Raw genomic sequence first — 13006 nt, 5'->3', positions numbered from 1 at the left:
TGAAGTGTCTTAAACCTGCATTCTCTCTAACAGCCAGCAGGGGGCTCTGGGTGCTAAAAGAAGTCTGGTTGTATAGAAGTCTATGAGAAAATGAGCCTACTTCTCTCTTGATTTATTACCCCAGTAAACATTGTAAACATGAGTTTATGGTCTCAACCTCTAGTTTCAGGTCTTCTTCAATACAGCATGATGTTCATTTAGTAAATGATGGTCCCATCTAGAGTCAGATAGACCATAAAGCAGGGGATGCTTTAGGGCGGGGCTACCTTGTGATTGACAGGTCACTACCAATTTAACCCTTTCACAGTGTGTTTTCACTTCATCAAAGTTAATTATAACTGTTAAAAGTTAACGTGATAATAACGCGTTAACGCAAATAAACACCACTAATTCCTTCAAGGTTAGGAGGTTGTAGCAGGCTCAGTTTTAAAGCTAGAGTGAAGATACTGGTATCATATGAAGATATGTGAATGAAAATGGGTTCTATGGGTACCCACGAGTCTCCCCTTTACAGACATGCCCACTTTTAAATATTTATATATATATATTAAAGGGACTGTTTGTAAGAATCAGAGATGCTTGTTAACAGCGATACCTGTGGCCTCAAACCACTCAGAGTTCCAGCAGAAGCTGTCCGAGGAGGAGAAGAAAGGGCTGAAGGTTTTCCTCGCCGTCACAGATGTTGACACTTTCTCTCTGGAGCTGCATGAAATCCTGCTGCTGATGACGAGCATCGCCGCGCCCGACCAGCGTTACCAACCACACTGGGAGTAAGCACCAACCATTTGTACTAAAACCCCCTCTATAGTGAAAACACAACTCACCATTTGTGAGTTTTTGTTGGAGGTGATGCACCAAATGGTAAAACAATCCTAAAACATTTGCATTATTGACATCTATTCCCGAGTTTACCCAAGAGGTGTTTTTAGGAATTGTTTGTAAGCTCATGAATGTAAGAAGTGTGCCTATTGTCAGGTCAGAGATTACCACCCTCATCTAAAGGAATCCATTGATTCCTGACAGCTTTAATCAGAGTAAAGTGTGGAGGTCTCACCCGGGATCTTGGAGCCTTTTGACTTCCAGGACCAGAGCGTGACCCCTCCAGGCGGCCATCTGTCAGGGGAGAGGAGCTTTAAGTTGTCTCCCCTCAGTCACAGGTCATCTCTATTGAAGCAGCAGCTGGACGGTGAAGTGAATAGGCATGCTCCTGGTGAAAACAATGGATGCGGTGCTAACAGTTGTTTTCTCTGTGCCCTCCCTCCCTGCTGTCTGCAGCATCAGGTCCACCTTAGAGATCCACTTGGAGCAGAAAGGCCTTCCAGTCCTGCTGGGGCTCGAGTCTTTACCGGAGGACATCACACTGGGACAAGGAGCTGACGTGTGGAGGGCTGCTGTCCAGTTTAAAAGGAGATAGATTATTTCTACTGACTTATTTGTGTTGTTATTGTTCTATTACTATTATTATGGGATATCTGGATTTAGATTGAATGTCTGTGATTAATGAAGGGGCATGTTCTGATTAACTGTTTCTGTATATTTTGAGAAGTCTGAAAGTGACAGGGTGGTGCAATAAATGCATTTGATTTGAAGCAGGCCTTTTTTCCCCTTATGTTACCTGTTAACCCTCTGAGACCCGCGATCCCGACCGACTTCACTGTCTTTCAGAGGCTCTAGCAGGTTCAGTTTAAGAGCTAAAAAAACGCAGTTTATTCATCTTTGTATTAATTACCTTATTTATTTACTCTTCTGTTTAATTTTCCCTTTTATTTATTTATGTTTTTATTTCTATACATTTTTGGATTTATTTATTTATTTTTGCATTTATTTTTTATTTATTTTTGCATTTACTTTTTATTTATTTATGGGTGACAACGGAGTGACAGCTCCCTCATTTGCCTAATGAGGCAAAAAATGCATAATGAAATGTAAAAAAGAAATGTGCAAAACAAAGTATAAAGAACAGAATACAGACAGGAAATAAATAAGGGGTGAAATACAAAGGGGAAATCATGCATAAATAAATACACACATTTAAAAATTGATAAAATTTAAATAGATATATAAATATAAATAGATTTTAAAAATACTCTAGAAAGCAGATTGTTCAAATTTAACCATCTTTGCAAATTTAACCAAACCGTTTGTTCGAGCCACGCCCCTTTTTGAATCCTCAACACGTTAGACAGACAGCTCCGTCCAGCCAATCAGATGCACGGATTAAAAAAGACAACGTTCTCTCTCCACCAATCACAGCCGTCGAGGGGCGGGTCTTGTCGTAGTCGTTACCACAGAGATGATGTGACGCGTTATTCGTCTCCACTGAGTGAACGGAGGACTTTCACTGATCAGGAGGATTGTTGTTGTTAATTAAACCTCTTAATCATTATTATATTATATTATTATATCATACAGCCTACCTTGTTGTTGAACTGGAGCTGATCAGCTATGGATCCATCCAGCTTCTGAAGTAAGTAGACAACAATAACCTGCTTTATTCAGTTGTTGTGGTTGATGGTTAGAAACGTTAAAGACTAAAGATAGAAACACTTTGATGAGACTTCATCTGAAAAACAGCCGTTTTGATCTCAAACTAACTGATTGAGGATGTAACTGTGATCTCAGCGAGGCTTTGATTTAACACCAAGTTTAAATTAACCTTATTTAATGACTTTACAATGTAAAAGTTATTACATTACAATTCAAGTCTATAATGTATATAGTAGGGCTGTTAATTGCACATTTTTTATCTGTTCAAAATGAACCTTAAAGGGAGATTTATCAAGTATTTAATCCTCTTATCAACATGGGAGAGGACAAATATGCTGCTTTATGCAAATATATGTATATATTTATTATTGGAAATCAATTAACACAAAACAATGACAGATATTGATCCAGAAACCCTCACAGGTACTGCATTTAGCATAAAACAATATGCTCCAATCATAACATGTCAAACTGCAGCCCAACAGGCAACAACAGCTGTCAGTGTGTCAGTGTGCTGACTTGACTATGACTTGCCCCAAACTGCATGTGATTATCATAAAGTGGGCATGTCTGTAAAGGGGAGACTCGTGGGTACCCATAGAACCCATTTACATTCACTGATCTGGAGGTCAGAGGTCAAGGGACCCCTTTGAAAATGGACATGACAGTTTTTCCTTGTCAAAATTTAGCGCAAGTTATTTAACCTCCTTCATTAGAAGCAAAACAATTTTTCAGACTTTTTTTTCGGATATCTTTTTTGGACATTTTCAGACAGTTTTCATGCTTTTTTGGGACTTTTTTTCAGAAATTGTTTTACATTTTTCGGATTTTTTTTTTTTTTTACATTTGTCAGACTTTTTCTGATATTTTTTGGGACATTTTTTCAGACGTTTTAGGACATTTATAAACATTTTTTGGACATTTTTCTGACTTTTTTTGGACACATTACCATATCTGGAGGTCAGAGGTCAAGGGACCCCTTTGAAAATGGACCAGACAGTTTTTTCTCGCCAAACTGAGCCGCTACAACTCCCAAAGATTGATTGTGTTAATGCGTTAAAGAAATTAGTGGCGTTAAAACGAATTTGTACTAACATGTTATTATTGCGTTAACTTTGACAGCCCTGAATAGAATATAACAGGATATACAGTATCATGTATAATGTGGGATGAACACAATGCTGAGGACTGTTGAGATAACATGAAAGAAAAGTAACGAGTGTTCTAGTATCTAGTGAGAATCAGTGCTAACATTAGCAAGCTGGGCTAACTATCTTCCATTTTACAAGTGGAATACAAACTCAACAGCACGATGGGTCCTCCAAACTGTTGAATAAGGATTTCTGTTCTATCATTGTAGTGTTCTTTGCATTAAAATATGCTAATGTGTCATAAATGAAGCTTTTCACCTTTGGTACAGTCAACTTTTTAATGTAAAGGAAATAATAAGATAGCACACAGTGGTGAAGTCAGGTCTGCACTTTATTGAATATTCTGCTCAAGAAGAGAGTAAACATATCCAACAGGTGTTGCTTTAGATCTACAAACATCAGCAATGTTGGCAAAAAAATGATGTTAACACTGACTCTCTAAAAGAAAAAACAAGTTATGCATTTTATATGAGCTATGACTTTATATTTCAACATACTAGTGTTGACATAGCAATTGTGTATTGATATAAGCTCTGTATTGATAAGTATCAGGAATTAGAATAGAAAGTTATAATTAAAAACATATCTGTGATGTACCAAGCAATGAAAGTTTAAACTGATTGTGAAGCTGTGATTAACAAAAAAGACTATAAAGCTCTATAAAAATCAGCAGAGTGCTTAACATCTAACAAAATGGTGTTAACAGTGAGTATCTCCTCAGAACAGTAAAGTCATGAACTGAACCTGAGGTCAGGGTTAAGGGACAGGATTAGCCTTGACCTTAACAGAAAAACACAGACCAGAGAGTTTTCCTCTTGTTTTTAGAAAATATATCCATATACCAAAGTACTAAATTAAGTATGCTAAATTAAACAAAAGGCACTTTAGCTCCCTCATATCCGAACATAATCAACATGATGAATTCAACAAAACAGGTTATGCAATTTTTGACATGAGCTATGAGATCATATTACAACATAATAGTGTTGACATAGTAATTGTGAATCAATATAAGCTCAGTTTAAGTATCAGGAATTAGAATCAGAATTAAAACGATTAAAAACATATATGTGATATACTGAGCAATGAAAGTTTCTGAAAGCTCTGAGTCTTCAGTTGTTCTTTGAACTTTAAATGTAAACCCATATCACTATGAACAGACCAGGATCAAACAAGTCTTGATCATTGCTCTTACTCAACTGGACGCAGGTACGCATAGTTGCCATATTCATAAGCCCAGATTCCTGGGTAAACAGGCTCAGTGAATGTGGTGTGAAAGGTGTGGATGTGCTTCAGTGTGTTAGAGAGGACAGAGTAGAAGGACAGAGTGCCAGCAGGCCAGTGCAGATACACCCCAACTCTTGTGCAGCCCCCAGGATATGTTCCCACTTTACCATTATGCCATATACTACCAGTGTGTCCTTTCTGGCCAGCAGCCCACGATTTGGTATTATTTCCAAAACTGCTGTCATAACCGTTTCCCTTTCTTACAATTCTCTTGTATGCAACAGCTGCATAAACAGATATGGGAAGTAAATCATTCCACTCTACCTCCCAGTAATGGAGCCCATTTAAGCCCTCTTTGCACAACACCTGAGTGTGTCCATCAAACCTGTCTGGGTGATCAGTATATTTCTGCCATGCTCCAACTGTTGCCTTCTTGTTTCCCTCAGACAGAGTGAGGTAGCCATTTGCAGTGTTTGGGTCCAGGGTGAGATCACAGGCATCTGTTGGAGAGACCAAAATAAAATGTTTTATCAGTCATTCTGATGGTCAAACAGGTTTCTGGAGGACAGTAATTAGTACGGCAGATTTTTTGCCTAAAAAATGCATGAAAAATGACTTACGCCAGATCAGATCTCTTTTGTCTGTGATCTGCTCAGGAGGGACGTCAGGCTTTGAAGGCTTTGAAAAATCTTCACTGACCAGATTGCCGTCCTTGTAATGGTAGATGGTTGCTCCTGTGTATTTCTCATTTGTTATAACTGCTATGAGGAAACGCAACCTCTTGTTGTTCTTCTGTGCTTTGGCAAGCTCATGGAAAGCTTTGGCTTTTTCTCTCATTTTGGTTACAACTTCAGGTGAGGAGTACCACTGGTCTTCATTGGTACTTCCTAATTTAGGTGAGTCCAAGTAGTCGGCCATCACATCAAGGTAGGTATCACCCCTCGCCATGGCGGTGAAAACAAAGCACAGAGTATGCTCTACACCTGGAGCAAGAACCTCTCTGTCCAGCTCAGACTGACTTAGGACAATCTTTGTTCCCTCCATGGCATCTACACAGGATCTGATGACGTTGATTTCTCTCTCTTTCTGATCCAGCCACTTGCTCAGTTTTTCATTACTGAATGGTGTCTTGTCTCGGTCTTCAAAGAGTTGTTTCAGTGAGCTCTCATCTTCTTCACCATCACGGATGGAGGGAAGTTTCTCTGCCATGTTCTGCTGGAGGTGAGATGCATAGTGACTGCACAATTTTTGGAAAGTGCTCAACTCTTCTCGAATTATTGGAAAATCCTCTACCACTGTGTCTTCCAGAGAATCGTTGCATCTCATTTGCATTTCCCTTAAACCTTCTTGAGCACCCTGCATCTTCCTCACTATTCCAACGCTGATCCCACACGTCAGCTTGGCAGCTTTGGGATACAAATTCTTCAGTGGCATCAGCCAGACCTTCAGTGGAACAGCGTTCTCTCCCTTTTTTCCCAGTAGCTTTGGAAGGTCTGCGAAGGTCTTCACTGCATCTTTATATGTTGTAGGGTTGCTGTCAAGAATGAAGTCTCCGAAGAATTTGCAGGAACATTTCTCAGTCAGGGATTTTTCTTCATCAGACAGCTTGATGCCAGCTTCTGCCTCAACATTAATTGAGGGGATCTTATTTATCACAGCTTTCATGCTGCCCTGGATGTCCTGAACGCTGCTGGCTTCCAACTTCTCACTGTCAAACACAAAGAAAGCATTTGCCCCATAAAGGATGCCTGTGACTACATGTGTTGCCAAGCCCTTCTCAATAACCTCCGTTTGGTGGTGGTCCAAGGTTAGGATGTCAACCATTGACAGCTGTTTGAAGCTGGTAGTAGCTTTGTACCGACACGTCACTCTGCTCTGATTCTTGTATTTCTTATGATCATTCAGATACTTGGCAGATCCTTCGTTTTCAATCAGTCCACTCAGGAAACTGGCCTGCAGAGAAGCATCAACATCCAGCAAAGAGGACTTGGATTCAATGGAGTCAGATGTAGTAATTTCAAATGCACTGCTTTTCTGAGATTCTTCAGTTGTCTTCTCTTGTAGAGTTGCATCATCCCACAACGGCAAACCTATAGAAATTGGAAAACATCAGTTATCTGATAAAGCAGCAACATCATTTTGTTAATATGAAGTCATTTAATCATTTAGATTTCTGCACATTGCAGCTTCTTCCCTAAGTTCCCTAAACAGCTACTACATTAAATGCCTCATAGGCGTAAAACAGAAAGAAGCAGCATCTATGCACAGTTGATAACCATGGAGGAGGCCGAGGGGAACGAGGAGGAGGTCATTTATTCTAAAAAAGGCTCAAAAGTAAATAAGTTATAAGTTGTGATGGCAGCTAAAATATTTTTCACGTTTTTATAGTTTGCTAATTAATGTTAAGATAATGTTACGTGCCCTTAATTAAAGCTAGCTAGCTACCTAGCTAAACTAGCAGCAGACAAGCTAAATTAGCAGTAGCATGTGATTTGTTGACAGTGTGAGACTTATCCATTTTTATTTCATAAAACATTTAAATGTAGCCTATAAATTAATATGACAAATTTAAACTAGAGTAATTGCATTTCCTGAGCAAAAATTGTCTGTGATTGCTGCATCTGCTGCTGCTGGCCCAGCTTCTGAAACTATCCCAGCAACAAGTGTTGGTGATTCACGTCTGAAGATACCGCCCACATTCAGAGGTAACCGAGTGATGCATTCAAGAGATGTGGTGGTGTTTTATTAATGGTCACAAGGTGGAGCTATTGGTGCTATGCTTCGACATGTCGTGGAAAAGCCATGTATCAAGTTTCATCTCATTAAACACAACAGATTATCATGTTTTAGTGTTGTAGCGCCCCCTAATGAATCAAATGTTACACACTTGTGCTACAACATTCCCGGTGTATTTATGGTGTACGGTCATAGACCTGCTCTATATATAAAGCGTCTTGAGATAACTTCTGTTGTGATTTGACGCTATACAAAAATAAATTGAATTGAATTGAATTGAATTCCCGAATTTGGTTGCAATCCAATTTAGCATTGAAGAGTTATGGCCTGTTAAGTGCATGGGGTCACACCTTCAAAGGTTTGGGGACCCATTACAGACAAACGGTAAGTCATACCCATAAACAAACTCAGAAGTTTCATTCAGGGTCATCTAAATGTGGTATGGACCAAGTTTGGTGAAGATTGGATGAAATATGTGCCGAAAGACACACACGCCCCTCTCACACAGCTGAGACCGTTCACTTGGAAGATCACTGCTCCGATTATTTAAGTCGGTTAGATTCCATATTTAAATGTCTTAACCAGCACAAATTTGCCTACGTTCTGTCATAAAATGAAATATAAAGAGTAAAAATAGTAGGAGATGCCGCATGGTCAAAGACCGTAACTGTATTTTGGAGGGATTATTGATCATTTTTTATTAATTCTCCAGTGGTAAAAATGGTTAAATTTACAAGTTTACAAGGCAACACCCACCCCCCCCCCCCCCCCCCACACACACACATACATGCACGGCACCGCGGCACCGCTTCAGTGCTACTGCAGGGTTTTCTATTCCATTCTCCAGGAAACGTGCGGCGGCGATGCGCTTTGATTTCAGGCTGGTGCACGCCAAGGGTAGAGTACGAGCAGGGAGGCATTTGATTGGTTCTTTCCAAGCGGACCGCGAGGTAGTGATTGCTAGACGGTTTTACAGGATTACAGCAGCTACAGATGACGTCTCTTTTTCGGTCCTTTTTCAGAGCTCATCAGTAATGGATCGCTGTCGGGGTGTAAAGACCATTTCAACCAAAATAACAACTAGTAGATACTGGAGAACATCGTCAACCCTGCCTTTAATTAATGAAGTAATTCATGTTTATTTCTGATGATGACTAGAACAATTTGACACACAGTGCTGAGCAGCATCTCAAATTAATCTTCAGGTTCCAGCTTTCAGATGATGTACACCACTTCTATGTGACATCTACTGTTGACCTGCTATCTCCCCCTAAAGACCCCCTGTACCTCTATAAAAAGATAAAAACGGGTCTATTGTGGGTCTCAGGGTATATAATAAGGATATATTCTGAGTCAAGACTTACCTGGGATCAGTGCATCTCTCCGAGCATCATAGAGCATTCCTAGGGTGAAAGGTCGACCCAGGGCAGCAACGTCCATGTGATCTGAGTCCATTTCTCCAACCTGTTGAGAAAAGTGACCAGACGGCCTTCAATACTTGATTTACACTATTAAGTAATGTTTAGAGTTAAGAGACAGAAAGCCTGACAGTCTATTGTGCATGGAAATGCAGTATTTCCCTGAAGACACTGGTCTACAAAAGACACATTTCCACTGAGGTGGATGATTAAGTCAGTCAATCAATCAATCAATCAATCAATCAATCAATCAATCAATCAATCCGACAGTGATAGTTTTACACAGAGTTCAGTAAAGGTCTAATACTGTATATATATCTGTTTTTATCACCCTCTGTCCGCCCAGTTTGTCCTCACCTGGTGAAGTTGTCCTCCCATGACACGCCTCCAGACACGCCTACAGACATGGCAACACATGACGCCTGAAATCACATTATAACTTTAATAATGAGGCGTTCATTATGCATACATTAACCTTTATAAAGCCAGGCATCTCAAAACAACACAACATTAAATAAAATAAAGATGTGGCTTACATCATAACAGAACCCCCCCCCAAAAAAAATCAAATATGTCATAAACTTGGCCAGTTCAAGTTCAGCATCACACTTTGGCAACTTGTTGTCATGGCTTAAGTGAAATTAAATGAAACAAAACATGTTGACTCTGGTCATTTACAGTTTACAGTTATGAACATTACTAAGTTACAAAGTTGTAATTTCCGATGGTACGAGTTTGTTTTTTTGGTCCAGTGTTTTAAGAGCTTGTTCAAAGGCTATAGCCTGGCCTGGCATACTGCAAATACATCACTTTAACTGTTCCATACTGCATACTACTGAGGAACGCAGTATGCAGCATGTACTCTATACTGCATACTGCATTCGTCAGTAGTACTGTATGTAGTAGGCAGTTTTGAATACGGCCTGTGACCCACGAGACTGGCGATACCAACAAGTCACATGACTAACGACTGACGTGACAAAATAACTTATTGTTTCACGCGGGACATGAACAGTGGTCTCTGGTTGAAAGTCTTGTGTTCGTTTGACCCACCCACCACGAATACATAGTTTCTGAGTAACTGCTGAAACAACAACATCGATTTTACTGAAAGGCATCTGCCTTGCTGGCTCTCATCCACAATGTGGACAATATCAATATAACCAGCATAATAATATTTATAGTAGTTGTTGTGTAACAGAAGACTTTTTACAGAAATAATGACACACCTAGCCAACTGATAAATATGAAAATAAAAAGCTTCCCATGACCTGATGATATCTGTGGAAAAAATACTTGATTGGTTGCCAGTGTTGCAATAGTTTCTGAGTAACTGCTGAAACAACAAAGAATATTTGGCAGAAAGGCATCTATGTATTTAACAGAAAGGACTTTGTTCAGGCCAGGAAGTTTAATAATAACTGAAATAGTTTTCATTACATAAAAACACTAATACTACTATAACCTGATATAGAGCACATTTCTGAAATATTAATATTTTGAATAGTAGTCTAGTTTGAAGAGAATAAAATGATGAACATTTCTATTTGCACAAACCTAAGGGACGTGTGAATATATGAATTTGTCTCTATTTACATTGAATGTATTATTTTTGTGAAAGCAATATGATGCATTTAAATGGTCATAGTGGTTAGGACAACAAATCCTCCAACGTCGAGGTAAGTCATTTGTCACTGAATTTTGACTTTATTAAAAGAGTTTTTTTTTAGGGGGGAGCTTTTCCTTATCCGATGAGAGGGTCTCACTGTAAAGGACAGAGGGTGTCGTATCCTGTACAGGTTGTAAAGCCCATTAAGGCACATTTTTTATTTGTGATTTTGGGCTTTACAAATAAAATTGACTTGACTTACAAAATGGCCTTCATGAGAATGTTCTAGGGCTGAGCGATAAAACGATCTCGAAAATGTTCACGATAAAAGCTTCCACAATAACGATGACCAATTTCTGAGTTTTATTTTAGATAATGTTATTTATGAATCTGCTCTGCTCTAAACAAAAGCACGACACGAACAACCAGACAACAGAGTTGTAGGTTCTGCCGTAGCAGCTGTTGCCTACTACGTCGCTACAGTGGATACATTATTTTACAAACCCGCGGAATGACTCGTTTCACTATCACAATTTAATAAATTCAGTCCAATAACATTTGAAAAGTCTAGAAGAGCCACACGATTTCATTATTTTATCCCCATTCAAATCAGCACAGGGCTAACAGGAAGTTAGCCAGCTCGGCCGGTGGAAGTCTTCTTTGGATTCGGCAGACTAGACGCTGCCCTCTACTGTTTGTTATTAATAATCCTTTAACAGTTATTTATATTTTTATATTGTCAAAAATAATGTGCAGATATTCCATTAGTGTCTTTATGTTAGTCCAGTTCCAGCAGAGGTCTGTGGTGCACATGCTCAAAAGTAGTGCAACAGTGAGATGGTCAACAAGAAGTGTTGTATATACTGTAATCAACCCTCAATGACCCGACACATTCTGATCATAAATAATGGTATATTGTAAACCATAATTAACCTACTGCATTCTTTAGGGTTCTGTCCTGAGGAGAATACTCTTAAAACTGGGAATTTAGCATTATTATTATTATTATTATTATTATTATTATTAATAAATATATATGGTAATCATTATCAATATCAATCAATATAAAAAAACATATTGTGGTAACAATTTAGCCATATCATCCAGCCCTACAATGTTCTGATCTGGCTCCCCCATTGATAAGATGACATTATCAGAACGGACTAAAACCAATATGACCCACACAAAAATGATTGAAATGAACGTTTTCTCATCTCCCACCTCGGTTGTGGAGGATTGGTGAAGCTTAGGCAACTAAAATGACACGGTGAATGTTGGTGAAAAATTCTAGTCATGGCATCAAGAAACATAGCTGAGGTGGACGATTAAGTCAGTCAATCAATCAATCAATCAATCAATCCGACAGTTATAGTTTTACACAGAAGTCAGTAAAGGTCTAATACTGTATATATATCTGGTTTTATCACCCTCTGTCCGCCCAGTTTGTCCTCACCTGGAGTTTCCAGTTTGATGATCTGTGATAAGATTATTAATATCCTGTCAGATAGTCTCTACTGCCGACTCCTCCCATGACACGCCTCCAGACATAACAACACGTGACACCTGTAGTCACATTAAAACTTTAATAATGAGGCGTTCATTATGCATACATTAACCTTTATAAAGCCAGGTATCTCAAAGCAACACAACATTAAATAAAATAGAGATGTGGCTTACATCATAACAGAACCTGCATACTACTGAGGAACGCAGTATGCAGCATGTACTCTATATATGCCACACAACAACAAGTTGGAGGTGTTGACTCGGCCTCATTGATGCACATGAGGAGCAAAGGCTGGCTCGTGTTGTCTGATCCAATAGAAGAGCTACTGGAGCACAAACTGCTGAAAAAGTTAATGCTGGTTCTGATAGAAAGGTGTCAGAACACACAGTGCATCGCAGTTTTTTTGTGCATGGGGCTGCGTCGGGTGTCAATCATCTGCAAAATCTATTTTGTTGTTTCAGCAGTTACTCAGAAACTATTACAACACTAATCAAGTATTTGTTCCATAGAAATCATCAGGTCATAGGTAGGTTTTTATAGTCATATTTACTACTAGGTGTGTCTTCACTTCTGTAGAAAAACTTCTGTTACACATTAACTACTGTAAATCTTATTATGCTGACTATATGCCAGTTATCCACAACTTGATGACTTTCCACATCACTGGCTAGTGGTCCAAGTTGTCGACTAGTCGGTGGTGCCCTTTGAGCATTATGTTCACCAGGGATGTGCAATCCTGTAATTACGTTGTTTCAATAATAGAAAGTGTTAAATGCATTTTTAATCTGCTTCTGGATCAGAATACACATAGTCAGAGAGAACCAATTGGCTGAAAGCCGTAATAAATTCGGCAGAATTCCTCAGTCCTGTC

General features: G+C 39.1%; 2 protein-coding genes and 1 long non-coding RNA gene across 4 annotated transcripts in view; 2 read left to right on the top strand and 1 right to left on the bottom strand.

Moving 5' to 3' along the window:
- Nucleotides 1-239: 239 nt before the first annotated feature.
- On the top strand, nucleotides 240-1589 carry LOC141758410 (uncharacterized). The gene is made up of 2 exons (XR_012591872.1): nucleotides 240-770; nucleotides 1276-1589. It is a non-coding gene; the product is annotated as an uncharacterized LOC141758410 (long non-coding RNA).
- A 727-nt stretch (nucleotides 1590-2316) lies between these two features.
- Nucleotides 2317-13006, top strand: part of cep131 (centrosomal protein 131) — a 213740-nt gene continuing 203050 nt past the window's right edge. Inside the window, exon 1 of the mRNA XM_074620763.1 lies at nucleotides 2317-2467. The gene's annotated coding sequence lies outside the window, so the exon portion shown is untranslated. The remainder of the gene's footprint in view (nucleotides 2468-13006) is intronic.
- LOC141758934 (stonustoxin subunit beta-like) lies at nucleotides 3952-9436 on the bottom strand. 2 transcript variants are annotated; one of them, XM_074620771.1, is made up of 5 exons: nucleotides 9377-9427; nucleotides 8966-9065; nucleotides 6918-6955; nucleotides 5486-6719; nucleotides 3952-5365 (listed from the first exon to the last, which is right to left on the bottom strand). In XM_074620771.1, the coding sequence occupies exons 1-5, from the start codon at nucleotides 9395-9397 to the stop codon at nucleotides 4830-4832; spliced, it is 1929 nt and encodes a 642-aa protein (XP_074476872.1). In that variant the 5' UTR covers nucleotides 9398-9427; the 3' UTR covers nucleotides 3952-4829. The 2 variants fall into 2 exon arrangements, with proteins under 2 accessions (XP_074476872.1, XP_074476871.1); XM_074620770.1 differs by having other exon boundaries at nucleotides 5486-6955; nucleotides 9377-9436.

Source organism: Sebastes fasciatus, chromosome 20 (genome assembly GCF_043250625.1).
Source record: "Sebastes fasciatus isolate fSebFas1 chromosome 20, fSebFas1.pri, whole genome shotgun sequence".
Taxonomy (NCBI): Eukaryota; Metazoa; Chordata; class Actinopteri; order Perciformes; family Sebastidae; genus Sebastes; species Sebastes fasciatus.
The sequence above is the reverse complement of the archived record's forward strand: the minus strand, read 5'-3'. Positions and strand labels throughout refer to the sequence as shown.

Excerpts from the sequence above, each read along its gene's own strand:
- LOC141758934 (XM_074620770.1), bottom strand. The coding sequence starts at position 9,436 with ATGTGTTGCCATGTCTGTAGGCGTGTCTGGAGGCGTGTCATGGGAGGA. Across the intron at positions 9,066-9,376 it reads TGGGAGGACAACTTCACCAG|GTTGGAGAAATGGACTCAGA; the intron begins GTGAGGACAAAC and ends TTTTCTCAACAG. Across the intron at positions 6,956-8,965 it reads GAGAGATGCACTGATCCCAG|GTTTGCCGTTGTGGGATGAT; the intron begins GTAAGTCTTGAC and ends CAATTTCTATAG.